We start from the raw sequence: 27,534 nt of genomic DNA on the forward strand, positions 1-27,534 counted from the left end.
AAAGACATTTTGCAGGAGAATGTTAGGCTAAACTTGGGAATACATTTTTCAGAATTTTATACAGAAATCCAGGTAATTCCAAAAGGTTCACATACTTTCTTGCCACTGTATTACCCTTTGGGGAAGAAATGGACACATTGCCATCCAAATGAGTTATGGACTTCATACTTGAGTTTATCAATAATAATCCATTGTATAGAATAAGTATTTTTTTTATACAGCAGCTATAGTAATAGATTGAACTGAGGTATTACATACATCTTCCCTTGGAGCTTTAATGTGCATAGCATGTTATTCAGGTCTTTTTTTTTTTTTACGTAAATAAACAAGACTTCATACTTTGCAAACATTTTAATGATTATTTTTGGAGCATACACATTTGAAAATATCTGTTTACTTCAAACTGCAACTTGAGTTAAATAAATGTTTATAATATACAAAGAAAATACAAGGGAAAGCATAGCTTGCTTTTTTTCCTTTTTAAATGTGCCTTGCACACAGAACCAGTGTTTTTGTCTCTAGCTTTGATCAAATTACACAAATGCACTCAGGGACTTTGATCCTTATAGCAGGGCAATAAACATCAAAATACACACAGTAACGAAAGGAAAAATAATAAGCATGTGCATCATGATTGTATGATGTTAGATGAAGTAAAAGGAACAAGGTAATCCTAATATTCAAACAACGCAGGCACTAGTAAAACAACCTGGTAAGGAAATGCCCAAACACTCTACAGTTAGCTCTACAGAAGCAGCTGCCCTTCTCCCCTCACATGACGCAGGGAAAGGAAGGAGGTTGACAGCCGGGTGATGGCAATCTGAAAACCCAAAAACTACAGAGAACTTGTACACAGATGCTCACAGCCAAAGTATGAGAGAGAGAGATAGTAAACACTGTAGAACATGAGGAAACTGTCTGCCCCGTCTTCCAGTTGCTCAAGCCCTTAAAGCAGCAGAGTGCCCTGGGGAGGGAGCTGTGACAAGTAAGCAGGTGGGTCGGAGGAGAGGGAAGGTGGGGGGGGCGTCCCTGGTTTTATCTGTATCACTAGCTATTGAGTTAACATGGGACTGTTTTTCAGGGGGAAAGGACAGGACGGGGGGAGATGTGGGGTTGGGAGGAGGGGGGAGAGATCTCAGAGAGCACAGCTTGTTTCTTTTTCTGCAACAAAACACAACAGGCTTCACCAGCAGGGGGGGGTTGGTCAGTCATAATGGGGCAGACGGAGCATGCTCAGTTGAGGTGGAAGCCCTTCTCCATGGTAGCCGCTAGGAGGCGCTCTCTCATGATGTCTTCAGAGGAATACTCTGGCAGCTTCAGGTAGTGCACACAAGTGTTAACAGATGGATAGCTCGAGTCTGTCGCGTCCACCTAGGGGGAACAATTAGGTTAACTGTGTTGCAGTCACAGCCCTGCTCTATAATCCCAGAGGTCTGGAGTGGCAGATTCAAGTGGTGGAGGTAGTGTCATTACAATACTATGATTTTAAAGCTGAACAGAATACATTTAATGTCAAACATTTCCCAAATTTCTACTGACAGCATTTCTGAAACATATCAACCTCATTAGGATGGCTTACTGTACTGCAAGGTTGACAAAGTTCCCTAAACTCAGCAGTGATTGGTCTCATGGAGAGCCTTACCTTCCGAACGATGGTGAGGCGTGGGTGCAGGTTGGCCAGACCACCAGGGGGCAGAGTGGAGCATCCTGTGGTGAACTGGAGGAAGGCTTTCCTCTCGTCAGATGACATGCCACACAGCACCCGCACAAAACGCAGGAACCCAGGACTGTGGAGAGGACGAGAACAGATACAACAGTTAAAAAGGTCTCTCCAGCAAAATATGAAAACAACAAGCTGTTAGATAGTGTCAGTTGATGTACTGGCGCAGCAGTACAAGGTCCCATGTTCCTCTAGGAACTAAGTAACGTTCTGGTCATGTCAGCGACTTCGCCATTTCAGTTCTTGTTATTTGAACCCCTTTTAAAACACGACCAACACCGTCAATACAAGGAGATCTAACAAACATTTTTCAAGCTGGCCAGAGTAAATTATCTAGTCTATAAACTGTAGTAGATACGAGGGCCATCATACCTGTCCCGAGTGTAGCCCAGCTTAGGCTCTGTGTAGTTCATGACGTCCTCAGATGTCCAGGAAGGAGACTGGTTTCCACAGAGGATCATCTGCACCTCCTTGTGACTGAAGGAGCTCAGCTTCTCCATGGGGAACACTCGGTTAAAACCCTCTGAGAAAATAAGTTAATTTCATTACATTCAAAATGTAGTGCGCAAACAATTTTTTGCTATGTGATTACTAACGCTAATCCGCATGTTGTTTCAATAGGCATACCTCTGAAAGCCTCCATTTGTTTCTGGATGCCAGTGTGCATAGAGAAGTCAAACATGAGCTCCACATACTCCTCGGCATTCTCCATGGTCACCATCTGGAAGGATTAACAGAGGGGCACAGGCCAGATTTAGACACCACTCATCTAACCAGTAAAACTCTAGCGGTGCAGTTCTCTACCTACCTCGTCATTTCCATTGGGCTTCAGGTCCACTGCTGAGAACCCATGCACTTTGGATGAGGGGCAGAACTGGAAATTCAATCTGGGAGAAAAGGGACTCAAAATTAGCCATGTTGAATGACAACGATACAGCGGTCAAGGATCAAATAATGAATCAGCATAATTGGAAACTGAACAGGTGAGCAAATTGTAAAAATGTACCACAAGTGATTATACGTCACCTACAAAACAATGTAATTAGCAAAAATGCCATTCCAATTCAGGATATTATCCACTGAATTCTTGACTAAATTTAAGAAGCTCTCTCAGTAATGAGTGGTGGTGGGCGCTGTGCTCACCCCAGGTCCTCTACACTAAGTGGTGGTCCAGAGCCCATGGGGTTCTTCAGCATGAGGTCCTGCAGCCTAGTGTTCTTCTCATCCTCAGACAGACTCTTGTTCCCCAGGATCAGCCTCCTCTTCACCGCCAGCTCCTTCATCTCCTTCAGGAACTTGGCCCGGTGGGGGTTGACGAGTTCAAAGTCCTCCCAGGTCAGGATGCCGTGGTACCAGGCCGGGGGCTTGGGTTTAGGGGGGTCCAGGATGAACTCGGACTTGGAGTCCTCGTCAAAGCTGCCGATGGAATAGGTGTCCTGGCTCTCCTCGGTGGACGCCTCCGACTGGATCTCTGAGAAGTGGCGGTGCTGCTCGGTAGGATCAAGGAGGAGAGGGCCTCCGCGGGATGCATAGAGCAGCTTGGACATGTTGCTCTTAATGTCACCCATGCAAAGAAGCTTGAAGAAGGGTCGTGAAATGGGCAGGTCCACCAGGCGGTTGTCCTGGATGCACTTGGCCAGGAAGACACCGAGGAAGAAGAAGAGTTTGCTGAGGCGCTCCAGCTCGTCACTGTCTTGGGGGAATGGGGCCGGGAACAGGCCGCAGGAGCGCTGGACGTAGTAGCCTGGAGGTTTGAGACCCCCACCCAGATCCACCTGATAGTACAACACACACAGTTAATCCCCAAAAATATTAAAGTGACACTGACATAGTTCATAACATCTAAACATACAGTATGTTGTTTTTGAGGAAAATGAGAACATGTAATTGCATGGATATTGTCCAAATATTACTGTTTAGGTTTTCATGTGACAGTAAAGCGGCACTTGCCTGGCGAGACTCATCGTCTGGGAAGTCGTCATCACAGAGCCAGATACCCAGGGAAGTCCTCTGGAACTCAGCTGCCACCAGAGCATAGAACTCCAGGGTGGGACCGAGGCCTGTGCCCTCCTCCCCCTGGAACTCAACCTGGGAAGAGAGACATATTGGTCAGTCAATACAAACTTTCATAGCCATGCCATTCAAATAGGGGAACACATCACCAAGCTGTAAAAAAACCCCAACATGTACATTAAGCTTACAAAATTGAAGACTATGAATTGGATGAATGAGGACTTATTTCACACCACATAGCATTATGTGGACCACTTATTCATGGCAACCAATGACAACCAATAATCTCTTCACACAGATCCTCCATTGAGCGTGCTTTATAGGCCAGGAGTAAAATGTATGTGCTTAAATCTGGCGTAATATGGTGTAATCTGGCGTGGTGTTTTACCTCCAGAACAGACTTCCTGTCGGCATGGATCTGCATGACGCTCTCAGCCCACTCCATCATCTGGTCTCCGCGGGGGACCTTGATCCTCTCGTGTTTGAGCCGGCCCACCCTGAACTCCCCAGGGTCGTCCCTCCGCACTGTGGTGGAGGGCCGTGAGCGCTCCATGGTGGCCTCCCGCCGGTTCTGCAGCCACACTATTGCCCTTGAGGACACAGGCACATACAGGGTCAGTATAGAATAAGGTGAATGAAATGGACAGCACTCAAAGAATTTATCTTCAATAATAGGCCCTGTAATATGTGAGGGAGCATAATGTTCGTTATTCAATGCAGTACAAGACCATGCACCATCTTCAGGAGAATACAGAGCGTGACAGACACGCATTTTTGTTACATGTCAAGTAGCACTAACCTGGAGGCTCCAAATGCAGTGCAGGTGAAGTACAGCTGCCGGGTCTCGAAGGGGATGAGGAAAGGACACTTGCTGGTAAGCTGCTCACACCACTCTGGGAGGGCCCCACTGGCCAGGGCCAGAGGCTCCTCTATCTGCTGGAGAATCTTTGTTGTGACCTTCTTGCTGGTGAATTCCTCAGGCGATGCATTGAATTGGAGGTCATCCACATCTAGTCATTACACAGTAGATTAACAACATGTGTCATTAAGAACACAAACAGGGGGGGTATGAAGGGGTGTAGCCATAACTTCCTGGTAGTTGTGTGTGTGTGTCCCCCAATGATGAAGAGGATACAGAGTGTGTGTTCCGAGATGTGTATCCGTACCTTCCTGGAAAGTGCGTGCGTGGGCGTGGGGGTCTCCCCCGATGATGAATAGGATACGGAGTAGCTGGAGCACGTCCTCCACTCCACAGGCACTCTGACTGGAGCCAGCCTTGGCCTGGGCCTGCTCCCTGGCCACACTCAGAATGTCACAGGTCTGCATGACACCCAGAGACCCAGGGCTCAGGCCCCCTAACCTACATCCATGCTCACAGAAGTCCTGCAAGCAATCATATGGACCGTGGTTTAAAACCGGATGTTTCCTTCAGCTCCCTGCCTATACTAACTCTGATTAACAGTGAAGACAGTAGCATAAAACTGGACAAGGCTATTTTACTGTACAATTACTGCATTCTCGTATGACAAAATAATGAAACGGAACAGATTCACAACACTGACGTCTATGGAAATCATGGTAATGCATTATCTACAGAACAGCCACAAGCCATTTAGCTAAAGAAAACAGCAACAACTGTCTAACACAAGTGACAGTCAAGCAAGAAAGAAAAGGATATCAAAAGAGAAAATAGACAGATATTTAAGCAACATCTTGATGTCGTTCTATACCTTGTATGCAGCTATGAGCTGAGAACAATTTCTGTTTTTCCTAATACTTTTATTAGTGCCGGTTAATTTCCAGTGGCGCAGGAAAGATGAGTCTGCATTCTTCTGCATGTAGGTTATCAAGTCATTCTTTGGTAATTCATCAGTGCCAAGGTATTGCTCCACATGCTCTACAGACCAGCAACCCTACAACAGGAAGAACCAAATGTTGGTCTTTCCTGATTGTAAAGTCTCAAGGCAAATAGACATGCATTACAGTAGATTGGTTTAACCACTAAAGAGGCCGGTGCAGTTACTCTAGTTACATTATGACTAATAGGGTTTTCAGTCACAGTCTCCTTGCGTCTTTAAAAGGTTAGTGAGGTATGGCTGTCTAGCTGGCTAGCTATCCAGGAAGAACATTTAGCTACACATTTGAGAACAGCCACAGAAATTCACAGCCAAGATTTGAATGGGCAGGATAGAAAGACTGAGGGGATGTGAAACCTGTCAATTACCATCTTTCTACTTTCCTTCTCTTTGTCTGAATCCTTCATTTCTCTGTACATTATCCTGCAACACAGAAAGTCGAAACATCATTAAGGAGATCAAAAGGCTATTTTTAGATTAGGTTTCACCACAGAATCACGAGGAAAAGCTAAAACAACAACCATTCAGACTTACGTATATGTGGGTTCCCAGATCCGCCGCAGTTTATCTGACTTGACGCTCCCGCTGCAGGAGAGCTGGAGGAGCTTCTGGACATAGTAAAAGATAGTACCCTTGTAGTTGGAGAGAGGTAGTTCAACTTCTCGGGTGGTTCCAAGCCCTGCCACTTTGAGGATGAGGGCGAGGTGGGGGGAGGGGGGACACTCAACCTCCTCCTGGACTTCAGAGCGAGGTGTACCTGTAGGGACAAGGAAAGACATGGAGAAAAAGCTCACCACTGTGCTCTAGAGTTCAACTGAAGCATGTGTGAAAGACTTGCCATTTGTCTAGTAATCATGTACAAAACCAAGTCCATTCACAGTCATACATATTGAACTGAATACTGTTGGTGTGGTGTGTTTACCTGGGGGAGGGATCTCCAGGTCAGTGGTCTGCTGGACGTTGGTCCGGCCTGGTCTGGGGTCGAACGCCGGGACTAAAGCAGAGAACTGGCGTTTGAGGACAAAGTCATCGTCCCAGGTTCTACGCCGACCCCCTTTGGTTTCATACTCTTCCTCTTCCTGTATAACACACGACATGAACAACCGCCATCAGCTCTTTGGGAGTGGCAGACAAGGTACTACACCCAACACAAACATGCAACACCGATATTAGACATCTACAGGATAAAGAAACATTTATAAAAACAAAACACTAACAAAAATCACATACATTAAATCACACTTCACAATCCACAGAATTTACAGACAAACTTAAGGGAGGTTCAGGCAACTATTTTTAAAAAGGGAGTACAAGCATGCAATCGACAAGTACACTATATGAAGAGAAACTGCAACAAATTTTACCCTATTAAAATGAATGTGGAAACCAAGGTTTACCCTGGACCGTACCAAAACTTCCTCATACTCTTGGTCTTCCTGATTGTCATCCTCGTTCTCATCATCATCATCATCTGGCTCAGGCAGATCCTCTTCATCATCTAACTCAGCCAATAGCGTGTTAGCGCGACAGCTGTCCAGGAAGTCTGCAGGGAGAGCACTCAAGTGTGAGGTCTCACTAGAAACAACTCTGATCATCATGCACTTCTCCGAGACAGAAAGCGCTGGCCAAATGTATGAGGAGTCAAGATGTGCCAAATGTTAACATGGATGTTAGGCAGTAGAAACACGTTAAATGTTGAAGAAGCTGAGGAGGTGTGGAGGAGGAAAGAGATGTATAATAATAGTAAGTCTAGTATAGCCTACCATAGAGGGAAAACTCAGCTTCCTGACCAGTGTCGCTCTCACTAGACGTAGAGGTCAGGCTGGTGGTCAGAGTGTTACTGAGCAACTGGCCAACCGACAAACCTGTGGTTGCCGTGGCTACATTATTGCTGCTGGTTACTATGGATGTGGACATTGTAACAGTTGAGGTGGTGCCAGTGGTTGTGAGGTTAGGAAAGCTCTGTGCACCCATGAGAGGAGAAGCTGCAAACAAACAAAAACCAAAAAATGCGATTAGTTCCCAAACAGAAAAAGAAGCAGGTATTATTTTGACTGATTCCAGTTCAAACAATGCTGGTTGTTCTTCTACCACTACACATGCTTGTCACATTCAAGCCTCGGTCAGCATCTTCTGACCACTGGAAGTCATGTTAAGTAAATAAAATGTCAACATTATAAAATGATCCACTGCTCACTATTTCTATAGCTCTATTTAAGGATGACAAAAAAAATGGAAATAAATTAATTTTAGTAATGCACTGTCAGCAAAGGCAAAAAAGGTGTTGGATTCTCCTTGGTTCAACAAGATAGCTTAATATTAGAGCAAAGACAAACAAAACACAACACAAAAGCAACAACACCACTCTTATATGTGAAGCCAGTAGTTATTCTTCTTGTCTAGATGAGTGACTGTTTTGATCCTTCCCTTTGTGTGGTGATCAAATTATCAATATTGAACACAACGCAAAACATTTTACATATATTTGCGACTTGTGCATTCACAGTACTTGTTCAAACGTGTCCTTGCAATGTAAAATTGACAACTACTCCAGGTTGTAAACATTTTATAATTTATTAATTTATTATTGTACTAGCTGAAGCTAAACTCTACTTTTATGTAAAAGTGTGACCAAATCTCAAACCCAAGTTAGAAGGCTCCTTCTACAAGTCATGCCAATCATGTTCAATAGCCGGCTGGACAGTGGTCCCTTTATGTGCACTGAAGGCTGAGGAGAACTGAATGCTGAGGGCTGTGTATCCCATGCATCCCTGGCCTGCAGACAGTATAGGCTGAATACTTACTTGCAGTGCTCATGACGTTTCGTCCCAGTGTGTTGGTGTTGTTGTCGCTGCTGCTGCGACTCAGGTTCATGTTGTTGGTGGCATTGGTGCGGGACATGTTGGGAGCCCTCCTCACAAACGATTCCATGAGGCTGGCCTCCCGTGACGACAGGTTGGGCACGCTGGCACTGGAGCTCATGGGAGCGCTGGTCGCCAGCAGAGAGCTAACGGACAGACGGGCGCTGGCCGCAGAACATAGAGGCCTCTGGGAAGCCGCCTCCTTACTGGAGGACTCGGACACGGAGCTGACGTCAGGCGAGCTGACGCTGACTAGTGCCATGGAGATGGACGTGGCGTCTACAGCCTCTTGCCTGTCCGCACCTGCTTTCCGCTCGCCGCCCTCAGCAGTTAACGTGCTGGACACGCATCCAGCCTCGGAGGACAGTACCACGATGGGCTCTTGGCCCTCTGCCCCGATGGTGCCACCACTGACCCCTAGGACCCCCCCCAGCAGGCTCTCGGCCCGGCGCTCTACCTTGGTGGAGCTGAGACTGATATCGCTGCTGCTGGCCACGCTACACACCGAGCTGCTACTGCCCTTCCGGCTTGAAGAGCTGGCCCCTGCAGCCGAGGAGGAGCCGCCCTTGTCCGGACAGTTATTTTTCACCAGGCTGCTCCAGGACTGCGCTGTGCCTGAAACAGTGGATGAGACAGGTTTGGGTGATGGCGCAGACTCAGGGTCGTACCCTGGCGCAAGCTTGAGGTCAAATTTTCCTTCAGCACCCATACGGTAAGAGTTTGAGCCACCAGCATCCCAGGTGACATCAATCCAGCCTGGAAAGGGATATGAATGTTGTGAGACCCAGCAGAGAGCAAGTCAAGACAGCAGCTCGGCTTGACACTGGACCAAATACCTTTGTTTATGACAAATGACAGGTGGGCTGAATACAGCTTCAGACTAATTCAACAACAGCAAGCCATTCTATGCAGCTATGCTGAAGCTGATAGTATGTTTAGCATATTGCTGAATAGTTAAATCAATGGCAAGTCTAATTGAGATATTGGTTGTCTTAACAATACTGTATGGTCTAGTACTTTGGTCCAGGTGAAGCAATCAGATAGAAATCATGAGTTACAGAAAATGACAAGCAAAGTAGAATTTTGCAAATGCGAAGCTAAAAGCCACCTGAGAAAAAGGAACTGAAGAATATTTTTGTCAATGTAAATATAATATAGTTGCAATGGAGTGAGTCTATTCAGTGCTTGCAAATTGTGACATCAACATGCACTTAGTTGATTGATGGAGACAATTAGTCAAAAAGTATTTAAACACATGGCTACCCAGAGATCTAACAGATAGCTTGTACAAGTACGAAAAGGTTACCTGGTACGTTGGGGGAGAGGGTTGCGCTTCAAATTAGCAAACTAATAACAAAAAGGGTATAATGGTAGTGACAGTTTTGCAAGTTTAGTGAAATGCGTAAAATGATCATGAGTGGTTTTAAAAAGACGTTCGGCATACAGAGATAGGTAATATGTGATGCTTTTCAGGCCCTTGTATTTAATAATGCGGCAGGAAGAGCAAGAGCCCAATATAACGCAGTCTAGTCACACAGCAGAGCAGTAGCACTGACTTAGATCAGCCACTAGACTGCTTTGCAGTTAAAGTGCTCTTGAAGGTTATTATTTATCCTTCATTAACAAAGAATGGCCTTGTTTCCCGATTGGATTGGAGAGGAGTAAGTAATAGGCCTGTAGCGTGAGGTCAGAAGCAGAAGAGAAAGTAGGAAAGTAACAGCCTTTAGTGGGAAAGCCATGAAAAAAAAACACTGTCCCGTTTGGAACTGTGTAGTAGCACCGGCCACCGACCACCTGTACAATGTCTTGTAAAGACCTTGTTTCTGAAGTTACTGATCAGGGTTAAGGCACAGATGTTATGTAAGCGCAAACATTATATTAGGACATAATGAACAACTACTGGTTGATTTCTTTCAGACCAACTCGACCCTCAGTATTTAACATACAAAGGTGAGACGAGAGAGTTAGTAAAAAGGAGATTTGGGTTAAAGGACAATTCCGCCAGTTTCAACCTCCTATTCATTATTTCCAGCACGATACCAGTGTCTACATATGTGAAAATGTCACGTTTCTATGCTCTGTAGTTAAAAAGGTCCTAAAAACTGCTTCTGTGACATCAAAGGGTAAGAATAAAAGTTTTTTAAAAGCCTGCAATGAGTTTCAGGCCAGAGGGAGGGAATGTTATTGCCCCCACGTCACCGCAAATCTCAGTGTTTGAAAATCACTGTTAAAATGTTTACATTTTAATTGGGTAGAACTTTTTAAACTGTATATTTTTTCCCAACAAAAAGTAGAATATGTAGACACATATGTAGACACTGGTAATGGGCTAGAGATAATGAAAACGAGCTTGAAAAGTGGTGGATTGCCCTTTAAGATGTACTAAAAGGCTCCTCAAAGCATGTAAATGCACTTGATGTTCACAATTTGTAAAAAAAAAATTAAAAAAAATAAATGGTCTACGATATTTGTATCAATGACTCCATTGTTACTAGTTTTTGCACACCCTATGTTCAATAGCCGTAGTTACGCAGCCCGATTCCTCTGAACAACTATTATAACACTCCCCACATGTGATGATGATGGGGTGACATATGGGTTTATTCTGGGATAAAGCTCTGCATTATGTCCTGCTTTAGCAGTTTAAACATGCATCATCATGTCAGTCGACTAAGTCCCTTAAGAATATTTCTTAAACCCTTTTTTCATAGAAAAACAAAAGCTTTCTATGCAAGCTGTGTGTGTGGGGGTTCAGTTCCACACACAGGGACATTATATTAGATGGTGTGGGCTTAGGCTGTAGTAGAGTTTTACCGTTATGGGCTTCTCCCGTCACCGTACCCTCTCCTGCTGGGTTGCCATCCTGGTCTCTCCACTTCCAGTCGATGCCCCGCACCACGCGCGCCCCTGGCACTATGTACTTCATCACCTGGGAGCGGAACAGACGCCTCTGCCTGCGTAGATTGGCCTCTGCCTCCTTCACTGCTTTACCTGTGGAGGGGAGAAGGAGACGGGTCAGATTGCTTGGAGTCATTAAAAGCAAATTAATAATTATTCATAAACATACTACACTGAACAAAAATATAAAAACGCAACATGTAAAGTGTTGGTCCCATGTTCCATGAGCTGAAATAAAAAGACCCCAGAAATGTTTTACGCAAAAAAAAGCTTATTTCTCTCAAATGATGTTTACATCCCTGTTAGTCAGCTTGCCAAGATAATCCATCTACCTGACAGGTGTGGCATGTCAAGAAGCTGATTAAAACAGCATGATCATTACACGGGGACAATAAAAGGCAACAAATTTGCAGTTTTGTCACACAATGCCACAGATTTTTCACATTGAAGGAGCGTGCAATTGGCATGCTGACTGCAGGAAAGTCCATCAGAGCTGTTGCCAGAGATTTCAATGTTCATTTCTCTACCATAAGCCACCTCCAACATCATTTTAGTGAATTTAGCCGTACATCCAACCGGCCATACAACTGCAGACCACGTGTATGGCGGTGTGTGGATGAGCGGTTTGCTGATGTCAACATTCTGAACAGAGTGCCCCATGGCGGCAGTGGGGTTATGGTATGGGCAGGCATAAGCTACAGACAACGAACCCAATTGCATTTTATCGATAGAAATTTCAATGCACCGTGACGAGATCCTGAGGCCCATTGTCATGCCATTCATCTGCCGCCATCACCTCATGTTTCAGCATTATAATGCACAACCCCATGTCGTAAGGATCTGTACACAATTCCTGGAAGCTGAAAATATCCCAGTTACTCCATGGCCTGCATAGTCACCAGACATGTCACCACCCATTGAGCATGTTTGGGATGCTCTGGATTGACGTGTACGACAGCATGTTCCAGTTCCCGCCAATATCCAGCAACTTTGCACAGAGTGGGACAACATTCCACAATCAACAATCTGATCAACTCTATACAAAGGACATGTCGCGCAACATGAGGCAAATGGTGTTCACACCAGAAACGGACTGGTTTTCTGATCCAGGACCCCTACCTTTATTTTTTTAAAGATATCTGTATTCCCAGTCATGTGAAATCCATAGATTAGGGCCTAATTAATTTATATAAATTGACTGATATCCTTATACGTACTCTAACTCAGTAAAATCTATGAAATTCTTGCATGTTGCGTTTATAGTTTTTTCCCCAGTATACAACCAGTGTCGGCCTCAGCAAAAAGAGTACTCCTCGCATACACAGTGCCTTCAGAAAGTATTCACACGCCTCGACTTTATCCACATTTTATTGTTACAGCCTGAATTTAAAATGGATTGAATGGAGATGTTCTGTCACTGGCCTACACACAATACTTTATGTCAAAGTGGAATTATGATCTTCAAATGTTTTACAAATTAATAAAAAAGCTGAAATGTCTTGAGTCTAAAAGTATTCAACCCCTTTATGGCAACCCTAAATAAGTTCACAAGTAAAAATGTGTTTAACAAATCACATAAGTGATTTTTGAGCAACTACCTCATCTCTGTACCCCACACATACAGATAATTGTAAGGTCCCTCACTAGAGCAGTGAATTCAGACTCAACCACAAAGGCCACAGAGTATCACAGTATGTGTCATAATACCCATAAAACCTAGCAGTCAAACAGGGAAATGGTTCCAATCGTTTTCCCACCATTCATTTTTCCCATCGGACGATTTTAGAAACACTAAAATAAGGGCCGTTTCATGTAGACTTAACCTGGCGTGACCTTTTGATAACCGTGTAAATCTCTTTAGGACAAGGTGACTTTTATCAATATAAAAGGGGCTACTGAGTGGCGCAGCAGTCTAAGACACTGCATCTCAGTGCAAGAGGCATCACTACTACAGTACCTGGTTCGAATCCAGGCTGCATCACATCCGGCCGTGATTGGGAGTCCCATAAGACAGCGCACAATTGGTCCAGCGTCGTCCGTGTTTGGCCGGGGTAGGCCGTCATTGTAAATAAGAATTTGTTCTTAACTGACTTGCCTAGTTAAATAAAAGGTTAAATAAAAAATCAATATATTATTTGCCTACATTTACCCCACAAAAATTCTGTGAACTGTCTAGTGCAAGTTTTACATTGACAATACCTGTTAGCAGAAGAGTCAGCAATAGATGACGTGCTGGAGCTTGCAGGGATTTGTAGTTTGCATGATGTTTAATCTGATGCTAATTAGCAATTTAGAATCTGAGTAAATAGAGCCAAATATATTGATAAGTCACCTTGTCCGAGAGATTTAAATGGTTATCAAAACGTCACGCCAGGGTAAGCCTACACGAAACAGCCCTTATTTTAAGTGTTTCGAAAATCCCCTAACGTGAAAATTTACAGTGGATAAACAATTGGAAGGCTTTCCCTGATTGATGGGTAAAAATAATAAAAGCAGACATTGAATATCCCTTTGAACATGGTAAAGTTATTGATTACACTTAAGATGGTATTTCAATAAACCCAGTCACTACAAAGATACAGGCGTCCCTTCTAACTCAGTTGCCGGAGAGGAAGGAAACCGCTCAGGGATTTCAGGCCAATGGTGACTTTAAAAGGGTTACAGAGTTTAATGGCTGTGATATGAGACAAGTGAGGATGGATCAACAGCATTGTTAAAATCATTAAGTGTTTTGACTGTTCTTTGACAGCACTGGTGAGAGCTTAGACCCCCAAAGAGCTAGCAGAAGTAGCAAGAACAAACTCCCTAGATGGAAGAAACTTTGAGAGGACCCAGGTGCAGACTCTTACCTAGCTGATCCTCACACACGCCGCTGACGGTGCCGTAGATCTCCAGGCCTGACAGAGACAGGTAGTGGGTCTGCCCGCTGGCATTCTTCCCCATCTGCTTGATGCGGATGTGTCTCCAGCCCTGCTTCTCCTCTTTCGAAGGGTCCAGAGGCCAGGTGGCTGTGGACCTTCGACAGGACAGGACACAAACTCACAGTTAAAATCAGACTTACAGGTTTAGGGTCCTGAGTTTTTCCTGTTGAGAATCTCCTGCCCTATGGGCCATTCTGTCTGGGACAAGGCTTACTTACCCTGGCTCGTTGAGGCTGCAGTCATCCACGTGGGTGTACAGACTCATCCAGATCTGGCCGTCTTTGGACACCTGGAACACCCAGTTCCTGAGGGCAGAGCGGCCGTACCCACGGGCATGGCGCAGGGTGTAGGCCGAGGGGATGACCCACAGGCCCAAGTCGATGGCGAACCACGCGTTCTTATCGTCGTTGGTGTGGCAGTTAAGGGCAGAGCTGTCCCGACTCAGGATGTCCTCCAGTCGGCCGTAGGGCAGGTTACGACCCTCAGAAGAGGTCACTACCACCAGGCCGTAGGCTGCTGGGTTCACCCACTCATAGGCAGTCCTGGAGACACAAAGGAAACACTAAATTAATACAAGGTTGTTTTTCTTATATTGGATCATGAGCATTAAGCTCATTATCAGGTCTTTGTACATAAAGACAATGGGAGGAGACTTACTTTGCATTGGTGCCAATCCAGTAAACTATTCCGTTCTCGTCAAAGTCATGCTGGTGTCTGAATGTGAAGGTCTGTCCCTCTCTCAGTTTCCTGACGAAGATGAAGGAGGATCTGTCAAAGTCGTACCACTGCTTGGCCACCTGGAGGAGAGAGAGACGAGATTACGTGCATGTTTGAGATTGACTACATTGCAGTCGGAATGCACAGAATCACTGATCTTCAAATCACCTTGCATACTAAATAACTTCTATTATGTGATCAAGACTAGCACCTCAACTTGCTCAAACTGATCCCCTCAAACACACCGAATGGCAGATAATGAGAGGATGAAACAGGGTTGAAGTAAAGGGGGCGGTACCATCTTGAGGAGGTACTGCTCCAGAGACTCCACGGTGGCCAGGGGCTCCATCTTCAACATGCGCCCTGTACGGTCGATCAGCGCCGTCTCCCCAGGGGCACGCTCCAGACGGAAACGCAACCTCCTCGTCAGGATCTAACACACGCACACAAAGAATGACGAATCCGTTTTACTGACCCTAAGCAATAAACAGGTAGCTGGAACAAACAAACGACTGGTCACCACCACTAACACTAGCGTGAGGTGCGGCTGGAGGAGAGACTCACCTGCAGGTTATAGGTGGAGCCTGGGGTGTCATACAGATGCAGAGGTAGCCGCTCAATGGACTCCAGGACTGCTAGTAGTTTGCGGATTAAGGCTACTGCAGGTCGGCTGAATAAGTGGGACAAACCAGGAGATGAGCCACTAACACTTTATTTAAAAGAAATATATATAATAACTTATATTAAAGTCCAAATTATTAGATTACCTTTCATCATCTTCGTTTTCACTGAATGCAGTTTTAAATACATTTATCCTTTCCATTAATGGTTTACAATCATGTTTCATGTCAAGTTCAACACTCTGAAAAAGAAAAGAAAAACAGGAATTGAGCAGGAGTTGGACTAACGACACAAAATATTCAGATTCAGGAAGTTTTATTGTCCCAACATTGAGGAAGTTGGACGCCCAGACAGTGTTGAGAACAAGACTAAGCAAGGAAGAGAAATCTGCAGACCAAATGGATTCCTATATAGTGCACTACTGTTGCCCAAAGGGCCCTGGTGAAAAGTAGTGTACTATATTGGAAAAAGGGTACCATCTTAGACCACATCCAAAATGCCTCAACCATCCATTGATCCTAACCTACTTACATTATTAAGGACAGTAAAAAGTGCTTGAACGAGGCCACTGCTGCACATTTCATATGGGGAGATGGTGTTTTCATCCTTGAGAACCACAATCAAGTTTTCCAGAGCCGTTTTCATCAGGTCTCTCCATGTGTTCTCTCCCTCGATACACTGCAACAGACAAAGCAGTACATTTAACTTTCACCGTGCCATCAAACCTGTCTCCTATAGCTTCAGACAGAACAACCAAGAGAACAAAAACTCCATGTCAGAGTAAGTCAAATAAAAATCTACTCAATCTTATCATTGTAGCGATTTCACTGTAAAATAGTACTGAGTGCTGTTGTGCGAGTGTTCCAAGGCAATTCCCTCACCCCCGTCTGTTGGTATGCATAACGTTATCGGATTGTGATATAAATGAGGTTAGAGTTGATGTGCTTCTGAGTTAGTACCTGTCTGTTGGTATGCAGCTCCCAAGCAGACTCCAGCTGGGTGGCGATGTTTCTCAGGGTGACCACCACCCCCCTGGGCATGCTCTCCACCGCCTTGAAGTGGTCTTCATACAGGTCTCTGGCCACAGTCTTCACCTACATTTAGATTTTACATTTTAGCCATTTAGCAGACGCTCTTATCCAGAGACACTTACAAATCCAGCGCATTCAACTAAGGTAGGCAAAACAACCACATAGCAAAACACAGGAACAGACAGGGAGGAGATCTAGTCTCACTGGGCAAAGGAAAGACTGGGGGGTAACTACAGTATCATAGAATCTAAAAGAATGATATGACGGCTTAACAACTAGATGGGTAATATGTCATGCGTTCTAAAGCAAAAAGACAATCTGTGTCCCTGTCAAAAGAGACAAAGTTAACTTCTAAATTCAGGGAGTAGGAAGCTGGCTTTAGAGAAACAAAAAAAATAAAAAATACTGGAAAACACTGAACAGCAGACTGACGTCACTGCTAGAAAACAAAACATCCACCTTCTGTTTTGTTTTCTCCAATTTGGATTTGAGCTTCCTTCCTCTCTTCCCAGTCCAGCCGGTAACAAACTCTGACCCTGTACAACGCAAAACAAACAGAAAAGGAACTATTAGAAAGACAATCCCCATAGAATGCAAACCAGACTAGGAACTGGTGCACTTGATGGCTTTCCCCTGGCCATCACCACCTCCCCTCATTCTAGCAGAGGATATCCTTACTATTGATTTACATTTTCCTTATTTAGAAATATGCATTTCTAAACGATTTAGGAACACTTAATTACAGAATGAAATACAACATGAATTCTATGACCTATATGCACTGAAGTCCAAACCAACTGACCTAGTGACGTTTCAGCGGTGAAGGAATGCTTGGTGCCCCTATTGGACTCGAACACGAAGCCGGGCAGGTCCTCCTTGAGGATGGTGGCCTGCTGCCCGTCAGAGTTGTGGATGGCGATCTCTCCCTCCTTCAGGCAGGTCAGGGACCAGTTCCCCACCGTCAGCTTGGTGGGACCCAGGGCAGACAGGATGGGCTGGCTGGCTGTCACAGGCTTCACCTGGCTCCGGGCACGCTGCAGCTTCTCCAGAAACTCACTACGACTCTCTGGGTGGGAAAACAAGGATATGATGATGTCGTCGTTAGCACATTAGACAAATTGGAACATGTTGATGTTGGTTGCGAAATCACCAGTATAATACTGTTATTCATTCATTTAAAACTGCATGTACATAAGTGGAGGGAGCTCATACTGGCCTTATGTCCCAAAGGAGACGAAGAGGAATAAGTAGCTAGTTGGGGGAAGTTCAAGTCATAACAGTCCAGGTATGTAGCTAGGTCTACCTGAGCTGTCGGAGCCTCCCTCGGGGCTGCCGCTGGAATACATGGTGGCCAGCTTGCCGTCCAGGATGAAGCGGAACCATCCGTTGGAGCCGTTGGAGAGCTCCAGGGCTGCAGCGTCGCTCCAGATGTACAGGCAGTCCCTCCCCCTGATGACGGACCAGTCACGCCAGTGGTAAGGCTTCCCCTGCTGCACCTCTTTGGCTTCCTCCTGGGGCTCGTCCTCCTGGCAGGACAAAGAGACATACATTTACATTTTAGTCATGAAGCTGACACTTATCCAGAGATAGACTTGAATGATACATTTATATAATAATACATTTGTAGAGTGCTTTTCATTAACATACAGACATCACAAAGCTCCATCAGTGCATATTTGGTCTGACTGCAATGTGGTGTTCTTATTTCACCTTCTCTGGTTTGGACTCCTCCTCGTTCTCGTCGTCTGAGGTGGGTCCGGCCAGAGTGGACACCTTGTTGATGACGCCCAGCCTGGCCAGCTGGTCCAGGAAGACGTCTCCTCCCTTGTCCACCAGGTCTCTGATGATCTGCAGGGCCAGCAGGTGACCGTCATCATCATCCTGTGGAGGAAGAAAGACACCGCAGTTAACTTAGCCTCCAGACACAAGCACTGTGGATGAAACCTGGTGCAACTAGAGAGCTTGACAGGCATCAGGTCAGTGGTGGACGGCATTGTTAACAGTGGTGGGTCACACACACACATCTCCTAATCCAGCAGTGGAACACACACAAAGGGATGGATGTCGTGTATTGCCTTACCTCCTGATCCAGCACGGTGGCGGTGATCTCCACTAGCACGGTTGGCAGGTTGTGACCGGCGTCAGAGTAACACACCTCCTTCAGCAGCACCTCACAGCTGTAGTGGATCATCTTCCTGATCAGAGCCAGGCTAGCTTTCCTGGGGGGGGGGGGGGGGGGGCATGTGTTAATGGCGTTGTGTCAATGTATTTGCATATATCCCTACTGAAATGAAAATACATTCAGGCGCTTAGTCATATAAATAGTATTATTAGTATTATTAAATTCCTAAGTGACCCCAAACTTTTGAATGGTAGTGTACATCTATGAGCTTAGACAACTTATACAGTAACAAGAGCATTTTGTCTTGTGTGGGTGGGAGGGAGAAGTATCAAATGTGTTTGAGTCAATCATCCTAGTCATTGGTAACATTCTAATGATTTTATGTTGCATAGAACACACTGGTAACGTTACAGTACATTTATATGGACCTTGGGTCGATTGGTCAAATGATTCTCAAAGTCACCTAATAGAAGGTAGCATGGTTTGCTGAAAGGTTTGTGCAAATACTGGTAGCAGTCTCTTCAAGTAGATTGGGGCCATCTCTGGGTCTCCTTTGGGTTCACTGCCCTCCTCCTCCTCCTTGTTCGCATCTTTCTTCTTCTTGTCCTCTCCTTTGTTAACGGGGCACATCCAGTCTCCTACAGAACAGAACACAACAGGTTGTCACATAACCACTGTCCTTGTTTTCAGATAAAGAACATGATATGGGTCACTCATAACCAAGGTTTTTTACTGACAGTCGGTTAACCCAGCTGCTATGTCCGTTTGTTGCGGTGGTGGAAAAAGTACCCAAATGTCATACTTGAGTAAAAGTAGAGAACTTAGAAAATGACTCAAGCAAACGTAACCCAGTAAGATACTAGTTGAGTAAAAGTATTTGGTTTTAAATATACTTAAGTATCAAAAGTAAAACTAAAAGTATAAATAATTTCATATTCCTTATATTAAGCAAACCAGATTGCACCATATTCTTGTTTTTTTAATTAACAGATAGCCAGGGGCAACACTTAGACATAATTTACAAATGAAGCATTTGTGTTTAGTGAGTCACTAGATCAGAGGCAGTAGGGATGACAAGGGATTTTTTCTTGATAAGTGGGTGAATTGGACCCGTGTCCTGCTAAGCATTAAAAATGTAACGAGTACTTTTGAGGGTCACGGAAAATGTACGGAGTAAAAAGTACATTATTTTATTTAGGAATGTTGTGAAGTAAAAGTTGTCAAATATAAATACCAAAAAAAAATACTTTAAAGTATTTATACTTCAGTACTTTACACCACTGGTTTGTTGTTTGCTCGTTGTTGTTTCTATGTATATGTAACTTCGAAATCATTTCCTCCTCAAGGACAACAATAAACGTCAACCAATCAACTCCCAAATCAAATCGAAAATCATTGGAAGGTGTGATTATGTTCATATTTTATAACTCACCAGGAGACTGGAGGATGGCTACAACCTCACTGTGGCCACGCTCCCTGGCTTTATCCAGGGGAGTTTTCCCATCTTCATCTCGGAGGTCAGGGTTGGCTCCATGTCGCAGTAGAGTCTAGAGACACAGACAGCGATACTTACTAAGGAAACATGCATAGGGTCTAACTGTACACTATTTACACAAAAGTATGTGGACACCCCTTCAACTTTGTGGATTCGGCTATTTCAGCCACACCCGTTGAGTACACAGCCATGCAATCTCCATAGACAAACATTGGCAGTAGAATGGCCTTACTGAAGAGCTCAGTGACGTTCAACGTGGCACCGTCATAAGATGCCACCTTCCCAACAAGTCAGTTCGTCAAATTTCCGGTCAACTGTAAGTGCCGTTATTGTGAAGTGGAAACGTCTAGGAACAACAGCGGCTCAGCCGTGAAGTGGTAGGCCACACAACGGGACCACCGAGTGCTAAAGTTTTTTTTGTCTGTCCTTGGTTGCAACACTCACTACTGAGTTCCAAGCTGCCTCTGGAAGTAACGTCAACACAAGAACTGTTCGTCGGGAGCTTCATGAAATTGGTTTCCATGGCCGAGCAGCCACACACAAGCCTAAGATCACCATGCGCAATGCCAAGCGTCGGCAGGAGTGGTGTAAAGCTTGCCGCCATTGGACTCGGGAGCAGTGGAAATGCGTTCTCTGGAGTGATGAATCACGCTTCACCATCTGGCAGTCCGACGGACTGTGTTTGGCAGATGCCAGGCGAACACTACCTGCCCCAATGCATAGTGCAAGCTGTAAAGTTTGGTGGAGGAGGGTTAATGGTCTGGGGTTGTTTTTCATGCTTCAGTCTAAACCTCTTCATTCCAGTGAAGGGAAATCTTAACGCTACAGCATACAATGACATTCTAGACAATTCTGTGCTTCCAATTTTGTGGCAACAGTTGGGATAGGCCCTTTCCTGTTTCAGCATGACAATGCCCCTGTGCCCAAAGCGAGGTCATTACAGAAATGGTTTGTCGAGATCGGTGTGAAAGAACTTGGTCGACACAGAGCCGTGACCTCAACCCCATCGAACACCTTTGGGATGAATTGAACTATGAGCCAGGCCTAAATGCACAACATCAGTGCCCGACCTCAATAATCCTTCCCGCAGCAATGTTCCAACATCTAGTGGAAAGCCTTCCCAGAAGAGTGGAGGCTGTTGTAGCAGCAAAGGGGGACCAACTCCCTAATAATGTCCATGATTTGGAATGAGATGCTTGATGAGCAGGTCTCCACATACTTTTGGTCATGTAGTGTATTTCCAAACAACATATAGAGAAGGATGGAGTGCCGTGCTCAATTTACATTCATTGAAATCAACATAAACCAGCGCCCAACATTCCGGCTCCTGGGCCTTTGTCAATGGATGTTGGTCAAAAACAGAGCATCAGAAGATATTTCCTATGAGGGTTAAAGAGAGCATAGCTACCTTTGCTACTTGAGGCCGCCCGAAACAGGCAGCGTAATGGAGGGAGGAGGACCTCTGACCTCTGTTGACATCAGCACCTCTCTCACACAGGAACTCAACCTGGGACACCAACCACAACAAACAGCAGCTATTCAACATGGTCCAGGCAAAGGAACACTTTTAAAAACATTGAAACAGCAAATAGAAATGTATGTTTCTTATGAAAACTAGTCCATGCAGTCCTTCCTAGTCTGTTTTCTTCTGTTTGGAGCCTAATGAATACAAGGTGTTTTGTAAGACAACGTGATAGACCTGTGTTGTGGTCTGGTTTCGAGGTGACAAACAAGCAATTATTCAACCAAACCCTAGTAGTCAGGCTGCATTAGGCCACATTATGGATACACACCATTCATTCATGTTTATGCTGCTGTTTGTTGCTATGGACACCTATTGTCAGAGCCTTGAGCCCTTCCTGGTTGTGAACAGCTTTGTTCTTCCAGCTCAACAGGGAGGAGATACTATCCTTCATTTCCTGGGCACAATGAGCCATTCTGTTCTGTTCTCATGTATAATGGCCGCCATAATGTACAGGGTAAACTATTACAATTACCCTGTAAAGAGATGGAGGGATACAGACTCAAGTCTAAAAATAATAGCTAACATCTTACCATTTCCTGTGTGCCAAACGCAGAGGCCCAGTTCAAAAGAGTCTGCCCAACGTCATCCATGAAATTCACTTCAAAAGCTGAAACACGGGAATCATTTCGGGGAATTGACAAAGCGTGCACGCCATCATAAACATGATACATCTACCATTATGCAAACAAAAGGCTGAAATGAATGAGGAAAAAGGGCACCATTCCACCTGATTGGACAAGCTTCCTCTGCCACAACCCCCTGTAGCCTCCAGACAGAAACACCACATGGTGATAATAACAAAGGTATCTTTTGGTTATCACTACGGCAACATCCTCCAGGAACAATAAACAACCTGATATTTACATTTAGTTATTAAGAAGAGGAGGAAGAATAAAACATAGGATGTCAGCTTCCCAAATGGTGCCCTATTCCCTTTATAGTGCATAACCTTTGACCATATATCCACCCACCCCCGGTGTCGATTGCGTCGATGAGCGCATCTGTGTCTTTGCTGCGGATACAGTCGATGAGCTGTCGGTGGGAGCGCTCCCCGGAGCTGTCCAGCCGCCGCAGGCCCGGGATGCGTCCTGTGGTGCCAGCGGTGGATTTGGGCAGAGCCTTGCGGCCCTCAAACAGCAGCACCAACAGCAGGTCCACGAGACGCATGGTGTCCAGAACACAGCGTTCATCCCCCTGCAGGGCACTCTCCATTGAGTCAGGCAGCGCAGAGCGCAGAAGATCCTACACACACACAGGAAACACACAGGCGCGCACACACACAGGGAGGAGGCAAAACAAAAACACAGCTGGAAATTATTACCCCAATTCATTATTCTCCTATGCTAGCCATTCTCACTTCCTCATAGCTCTCATTACAATACAGCGCTCGTCACTGAAATATTCTGAAACTGGATGCTTTCCAAGTTTTTTGTTTGTTATTACCGTTAGCTTTTAAGATATTGCAGTTCATACATTAACATTCTGTGCCAATAAAATTGTTTTGGAATAAATTATGAATTCTTACTAATACAGAAATGTGTCCCAGAGGGCACATAACACCAAACACAGCTACCAATTTGGCAGCAAATTAAACTGCAATAATTTGTCAAGAAGGCTAAGGACTTCATTTAAAAAGCATTCTAATAAAACTCCTCCCAGAGTGTAGTGCCTTTGAGATTTGGGCTGGTCCTTGAAGATTACATTTCAGAAAGGGTATATTGGACCAATTTGTTTTGTAACTGTGTATTTTTTTTTTTAAACAAGACCAAATGTAAAATGTCCTTACATGGGTGACGAGGGGAGAACCTCTGCACAGGGTGGAGAGCAGGCTGACGATGGTGGACACCTGGTTGCTGAGTTTGGAATCAGCGACTGTGGGTTGGGCCCCAGTGGAGGTCCGGCCTGGCTTACTGGTGGAGGAGGGGCCGGAGACCGTGCCTCCTGCAGCAGCCATCCGGGACAGCAGCTCTTCTGTCAGCCCGTGCTTGGCCAGAGGCGCCGGGTCCACCCCTCGACGGGTGAAGCGGTCCGCCAGAGAGGCGAAGCAGCGAAGAGCCCCGTCAGACACCTGTGGATCAATGGGTTGCATTTTAAATCAATAACAATGGAATCAACCAGACCTTTGAGCTTCTTTCCGATGATAATTGAGTCGATTTATATACTACCTCTCCAGAACATCAAAGTATTTATATGGTAAAGGGAAAACTCATCCATCCACCACCAATGTGTCCCCCCACTGATGACTCTTGAGTGGGTGTTCTATTCACCTGGTGGTCCTCGTGTTTGAGTAGGCTGGAGAGGGACTCCACACAGGTCTCCAGAGAGGAGTCCTGGGGCTCCATCTTGCTGCACAGGCGAGACACCACAGCCATGGCAGAGTGCAGGGTGTCCTTATGGACCAGATGACCGCTGTCCCGGATGAAGCTAAGCACACAGTTCAGACCCCCAGCCTCAAACACTGCTCCAGACTCCCTGGTACAGATCAGCTCCAGCACCTGACAAATGACAAACACAAGTTCAGTCAACAAAATAATACATTCATTATTGATTATTTACGGTGTTATTTTATGGTGTGTGGTCAATCTCACTATGGCCTGTACACAGCACCCGACTACTTTTGATAGTGAGCAGGTTCTCTATTATTCTACAAACATAAGCCCTTCCTCAAACAGATATACTTGTTGTGTACACTACAGATAGAGGAAATATGACCTGCATATTCAAGACTTCATTTGCATCTTCTGATTTGAATAAAACGTCTCCGGTAAAAGGGAAAGAACGTTCTCTTGCGTAAACAGTGAAAGGGAGCCTGAAGCCACCAGTTGATCACATGAAAAATGAAAAAGGCAAGGGGCATAATTGAATAATGTAGAACCAAAAACTAGATCTCCACACTGGTATGATGTTCCCTAACTGAGTCTTCGTCAGGAGCATTTTCGTAATAAAAAAAGCATACCTTGACACACTGCTCTGCCAGGTCTCTGCTGGTCCTGTTGTTGAGCTCCACCACCACCAGGCGGTTACACAGTGCCTTGATAGCCCCCTCCACGCCAACGATCCTGCGGGTGCACTCAGCCGACACGTCCAGGTAGTATGTGATGGCGCGGGCCGTCACCTCCAGCACGTTGTCCGGAGCGCTCTCGTCCAGGAAGATCTTACACAGGGCTGGGAGGAAGGTGCGTGGGGGACACCTGGGAGAAGAGGACAGAGGACATTTTTTTTACTTTTATTTATCCCATTAGAAGGAAGTTAGAAGACCTCTTACGTACCTCTTGAATGACATATAAACAAGCAGCTGTGCATGACTCATTAATCACATAAAATGAGTTGTTGTTTTGTCATTATACACAGTTTGTATAAGCACTGCATTGTCCTCAACAGTATGACAACAACTTGGGATGTTTGAGAGATGTTTGTGAGCCCAACAGTTGACATTTGTGAGATCAACAGTTGAATGTGTGTCTGTGACTCACGTCTCGAAGCAGCGGTCCACATTGTCAGACATGAGCAGCAGCATGCAGAGCTGCTCCAGGGCAATCAGCTGCATGTCCCTCTCATCTCCCTGGCCCATCTGGAGCCACTCCAGCAAGGTGTCTGGGTCCACGTCCGCCATGATCACCCCCCTGCTACAGCTCCCTATCTGGCACCTAGCCCAATCACTGCTGTGGGCTGAGCTGGGGACTCATCCGCTGGATGGCGAAAACACTGATAGGTCCAATCACTGCTCCCTCCCGTGTGTCATGAAGTCCTCCTTCACCTGGGGGAGGAAGGGAGACAGAGGGAGGGATGGGAGAGAGAAGGTAGAAGGAGAGAGAGGTAGAGAAAGCTGGCATTTAGTTTAATCATGGCTGCCTCAAATTTGCAGTTGCCAATGGGATTATGTTGGGCAAGTCAGAACAACAAAGGTTTGTCTCTAGTTTATGTGTAACAGCTGAAACATGGTAATTGGTATAAAGAACTAAACAACAACCGTGACCTTTCCTCTCAGGAAAATAAGTGGGGCACAAAACCTGTTCTCCGGCTACTGTATGTAGAGTGGAGGTAGCATCTCAACACAATAGTGAGATCAAATATTTTCAGTTGGGGGGTGAACTACATTGATTAACAGCAGAACAGTCTCCTTTGTTAGAGCCTGGATGGCTACAGGCTAAACAGGCTTGGGGCATATCATCTTATCAACAGATTAATCACAAATTGACAGAGTGCTTGAGCTTTCTATGACTCTAGCAACCCAAGAGGTTGTATTGAGCTATTGTGTCGGATTTTGGCCTAGGTTCCATTTGCTTTGAGATACAAACAGAATGTCCAAAAAAGTATTGTAGGTAGGTAGAATTGATCCATCTTTCATTATTTACAGTCTGACAATAGAGACACTAATTAAGCCTATGTGCAGACATCTCTTCACTAAAGTGACATGATCATCATTATTATAGTACCTAATGTCACAAATATCGCCATAAAGGAGAGCAAATATGTTCAAGTCAGCAGTTCTTTAAAATAGGCCTATCTAGCTAGCTAGTTAGATCATGACTTGGTTCATTTTTACTGCCACTGCAGGCCAGCTAACGTTAGCTACATGACTAAGTTAGCTTGCTACTGTTAGCTACCTTTGCTACTGTAATTGACAAGCTACTGACGTTGCAGTTGTGACAGACAACCTAGCTAGCTAAAAAGTGGCAGTATAAAAATCGTACTGTATGTACAAACAAGCTAAACTGCATAGTTAACTAACATAAACAAGCTACCAGTTGCTAGCTCTAGATAAGGCCCCACCGTTACTGACCCGCTAGCTAGCCCAGCTCTATCAGCATAGCCATCTGTCCACGAAGACACGTCATAACGTTGACCAGTTAGCTACATTATTATCTGATGTTGTTCTTCCATAAACTGTCTTTTAGTACTGTAGTCAGTTACGTTAATGTAGTTCACTTTTGGCTATTTTTAGCTAAATTAACTAGCTAGTTAGGGATTGTTACGTTTGTTAGCAAGTAACTGGTAACCGGTTAAAGGCTTTTGCCAGTAAATTCTAATATATTAAATACGAGTTAGCTACTTCAAGCTAAGTGTGTGGTGGGAGGGAATCTAAACATAGCGGACTGTATAGAAGTACGCCAACAGGCAACATTGTGTTTTTCTGGTTGATCTCTGCATATCAGTTTTAGCCAACTGGCTACAACAAGCTAATGTTTGTCAATGTAACTAACGTTATCTAACAGTTAACTCCTAACGCTGTTCAGATTAGCTAACGTTAACTGGGTGTCTCGCTAGCTAGTTGTCTAAAATTAAACAATTACATTACAAGCAGAAAATATTTACTAACTAACATGCATATTTTGAGAATTGGAAAATACTGAATAGTTCAAACCACGGTCGTAATAACAGCTACAATGTTATAATACATGGCCTGACCATGAACACATAATCCGCGAGGCTTCAGTTCCAGGAGAGCCCAAGGCCGCCACAGTTCCGTCAGTCACAACACATAGGAAAAATTGGGTCGCTTGGTTTACAGCACCAACATATCAGATAATCACTCACGGTCTTTCAGCAGATGACGAGAAGAAAATGACGATCGATCAAACAAAATAGTATGTAGAGGAACACGCTAACCTAAGAAAAAACAGCTTAATTCCTAGGTATTTTTACCGAGACATTAAGGTCAAAGTGGACGGTAATGCAATACACATCCGAGCGAAATGGAGAGCCGTTTCGTTAACACAGTTGGCTCTCCGTCGTATGTATCACGAGGCTACG

General features: G+C 44.9%; 1 protein-coding gene across 7 annotated transcripts; it reads right to left on the reverse strand.

Annotated features, from left to right (window-relative positions):
- Positions 1-336: 336 nt before the first annotated feature.
- hectd1 (HECT domain containing 1) lies at positions 337-27,534 on the reverse strand. 7 transcript variants are annotated; one of them, XM_039009759.1, is made up of 41 exons: positions 27,319-27,533; positions 25,254-25,537; positions 24,737-24,971; positions 24,048-24,275; positions 23,567-23,848; positions 22,752-23,022; positions 22,311-22,387; positions 21,664-21,762; positions 20,193-20,307; positions 19,224-19,398; positions 18,719-18,857; positions 18,349-18,519; positions 17,942-18,164; positions 17,441-17,704; positions 17,098-17,174; positions 16,567-16,701; positions 16,139-16,285; positions 15,754-15,848; positions 15,551-15,656; positions 15,285-15,419; positions 14,927-15,066; positions 14,488-14,811; positions 14,198-14,364; positions 11,265-11,441; positions 8,394-9,206; positions 7,353-7,574; positions 6,954-7,132; positions 6,512-6,668; positions 6,124-6,346; positions 5,958-6,012; positions 5,464-5,646; positions 4,900-5,116; positions 4,533-4,743; positions 4,122-4,323; positions 3,671-3,808; positions 2,864-3,495; positions 2,529-2,607; positions 2,348-2,441; positions 2,093-2,243; positions 1,643-1,787; positions 337-1,371 (listed from the first exon to the last, which is right to left on the reverse strand). In XM_039009759.1, exons 2-41 carry the CDS (start codon positions 25,391-25,393, stop codon positions 1,234-1,236), a joined length of 7,761 nt encoding a protein of 2,586 aa, XP_038865687.1. In that variant the 5' UTR covers positions 25,394-25,537; positions 27,319-27,533; the 3' UTR covers positions 337-1,233. The 7 variants fall into 7 exon arrangements, with proteins under 7 accessions (XP_038865687.1, XP_038865689.1, XP_038865688.1 ...); XM_039009761.1 differs by having other exon boundaries at positions 8,394-9,065; positions 27,190-27,533; XM_039009760.1 differs by having other exon boundaries at positions 6,999-7,132; positions 27,190-27,533.

This window comes from Salvelinus namaycush, chromosome 15 (assembly GCF_016432855.1).
Source record: "Salvelinus namaycush isolate Seneca chromosome 15, SaNama_1.0, whole genome shotgun sequence".
Taxonomy (NCBI): Eukaryota; Metazoa; Chordata; class Actinopteri; order Salmoniformes; family Salmonidae; genus Salvelinus; species Salvelinus namaycush.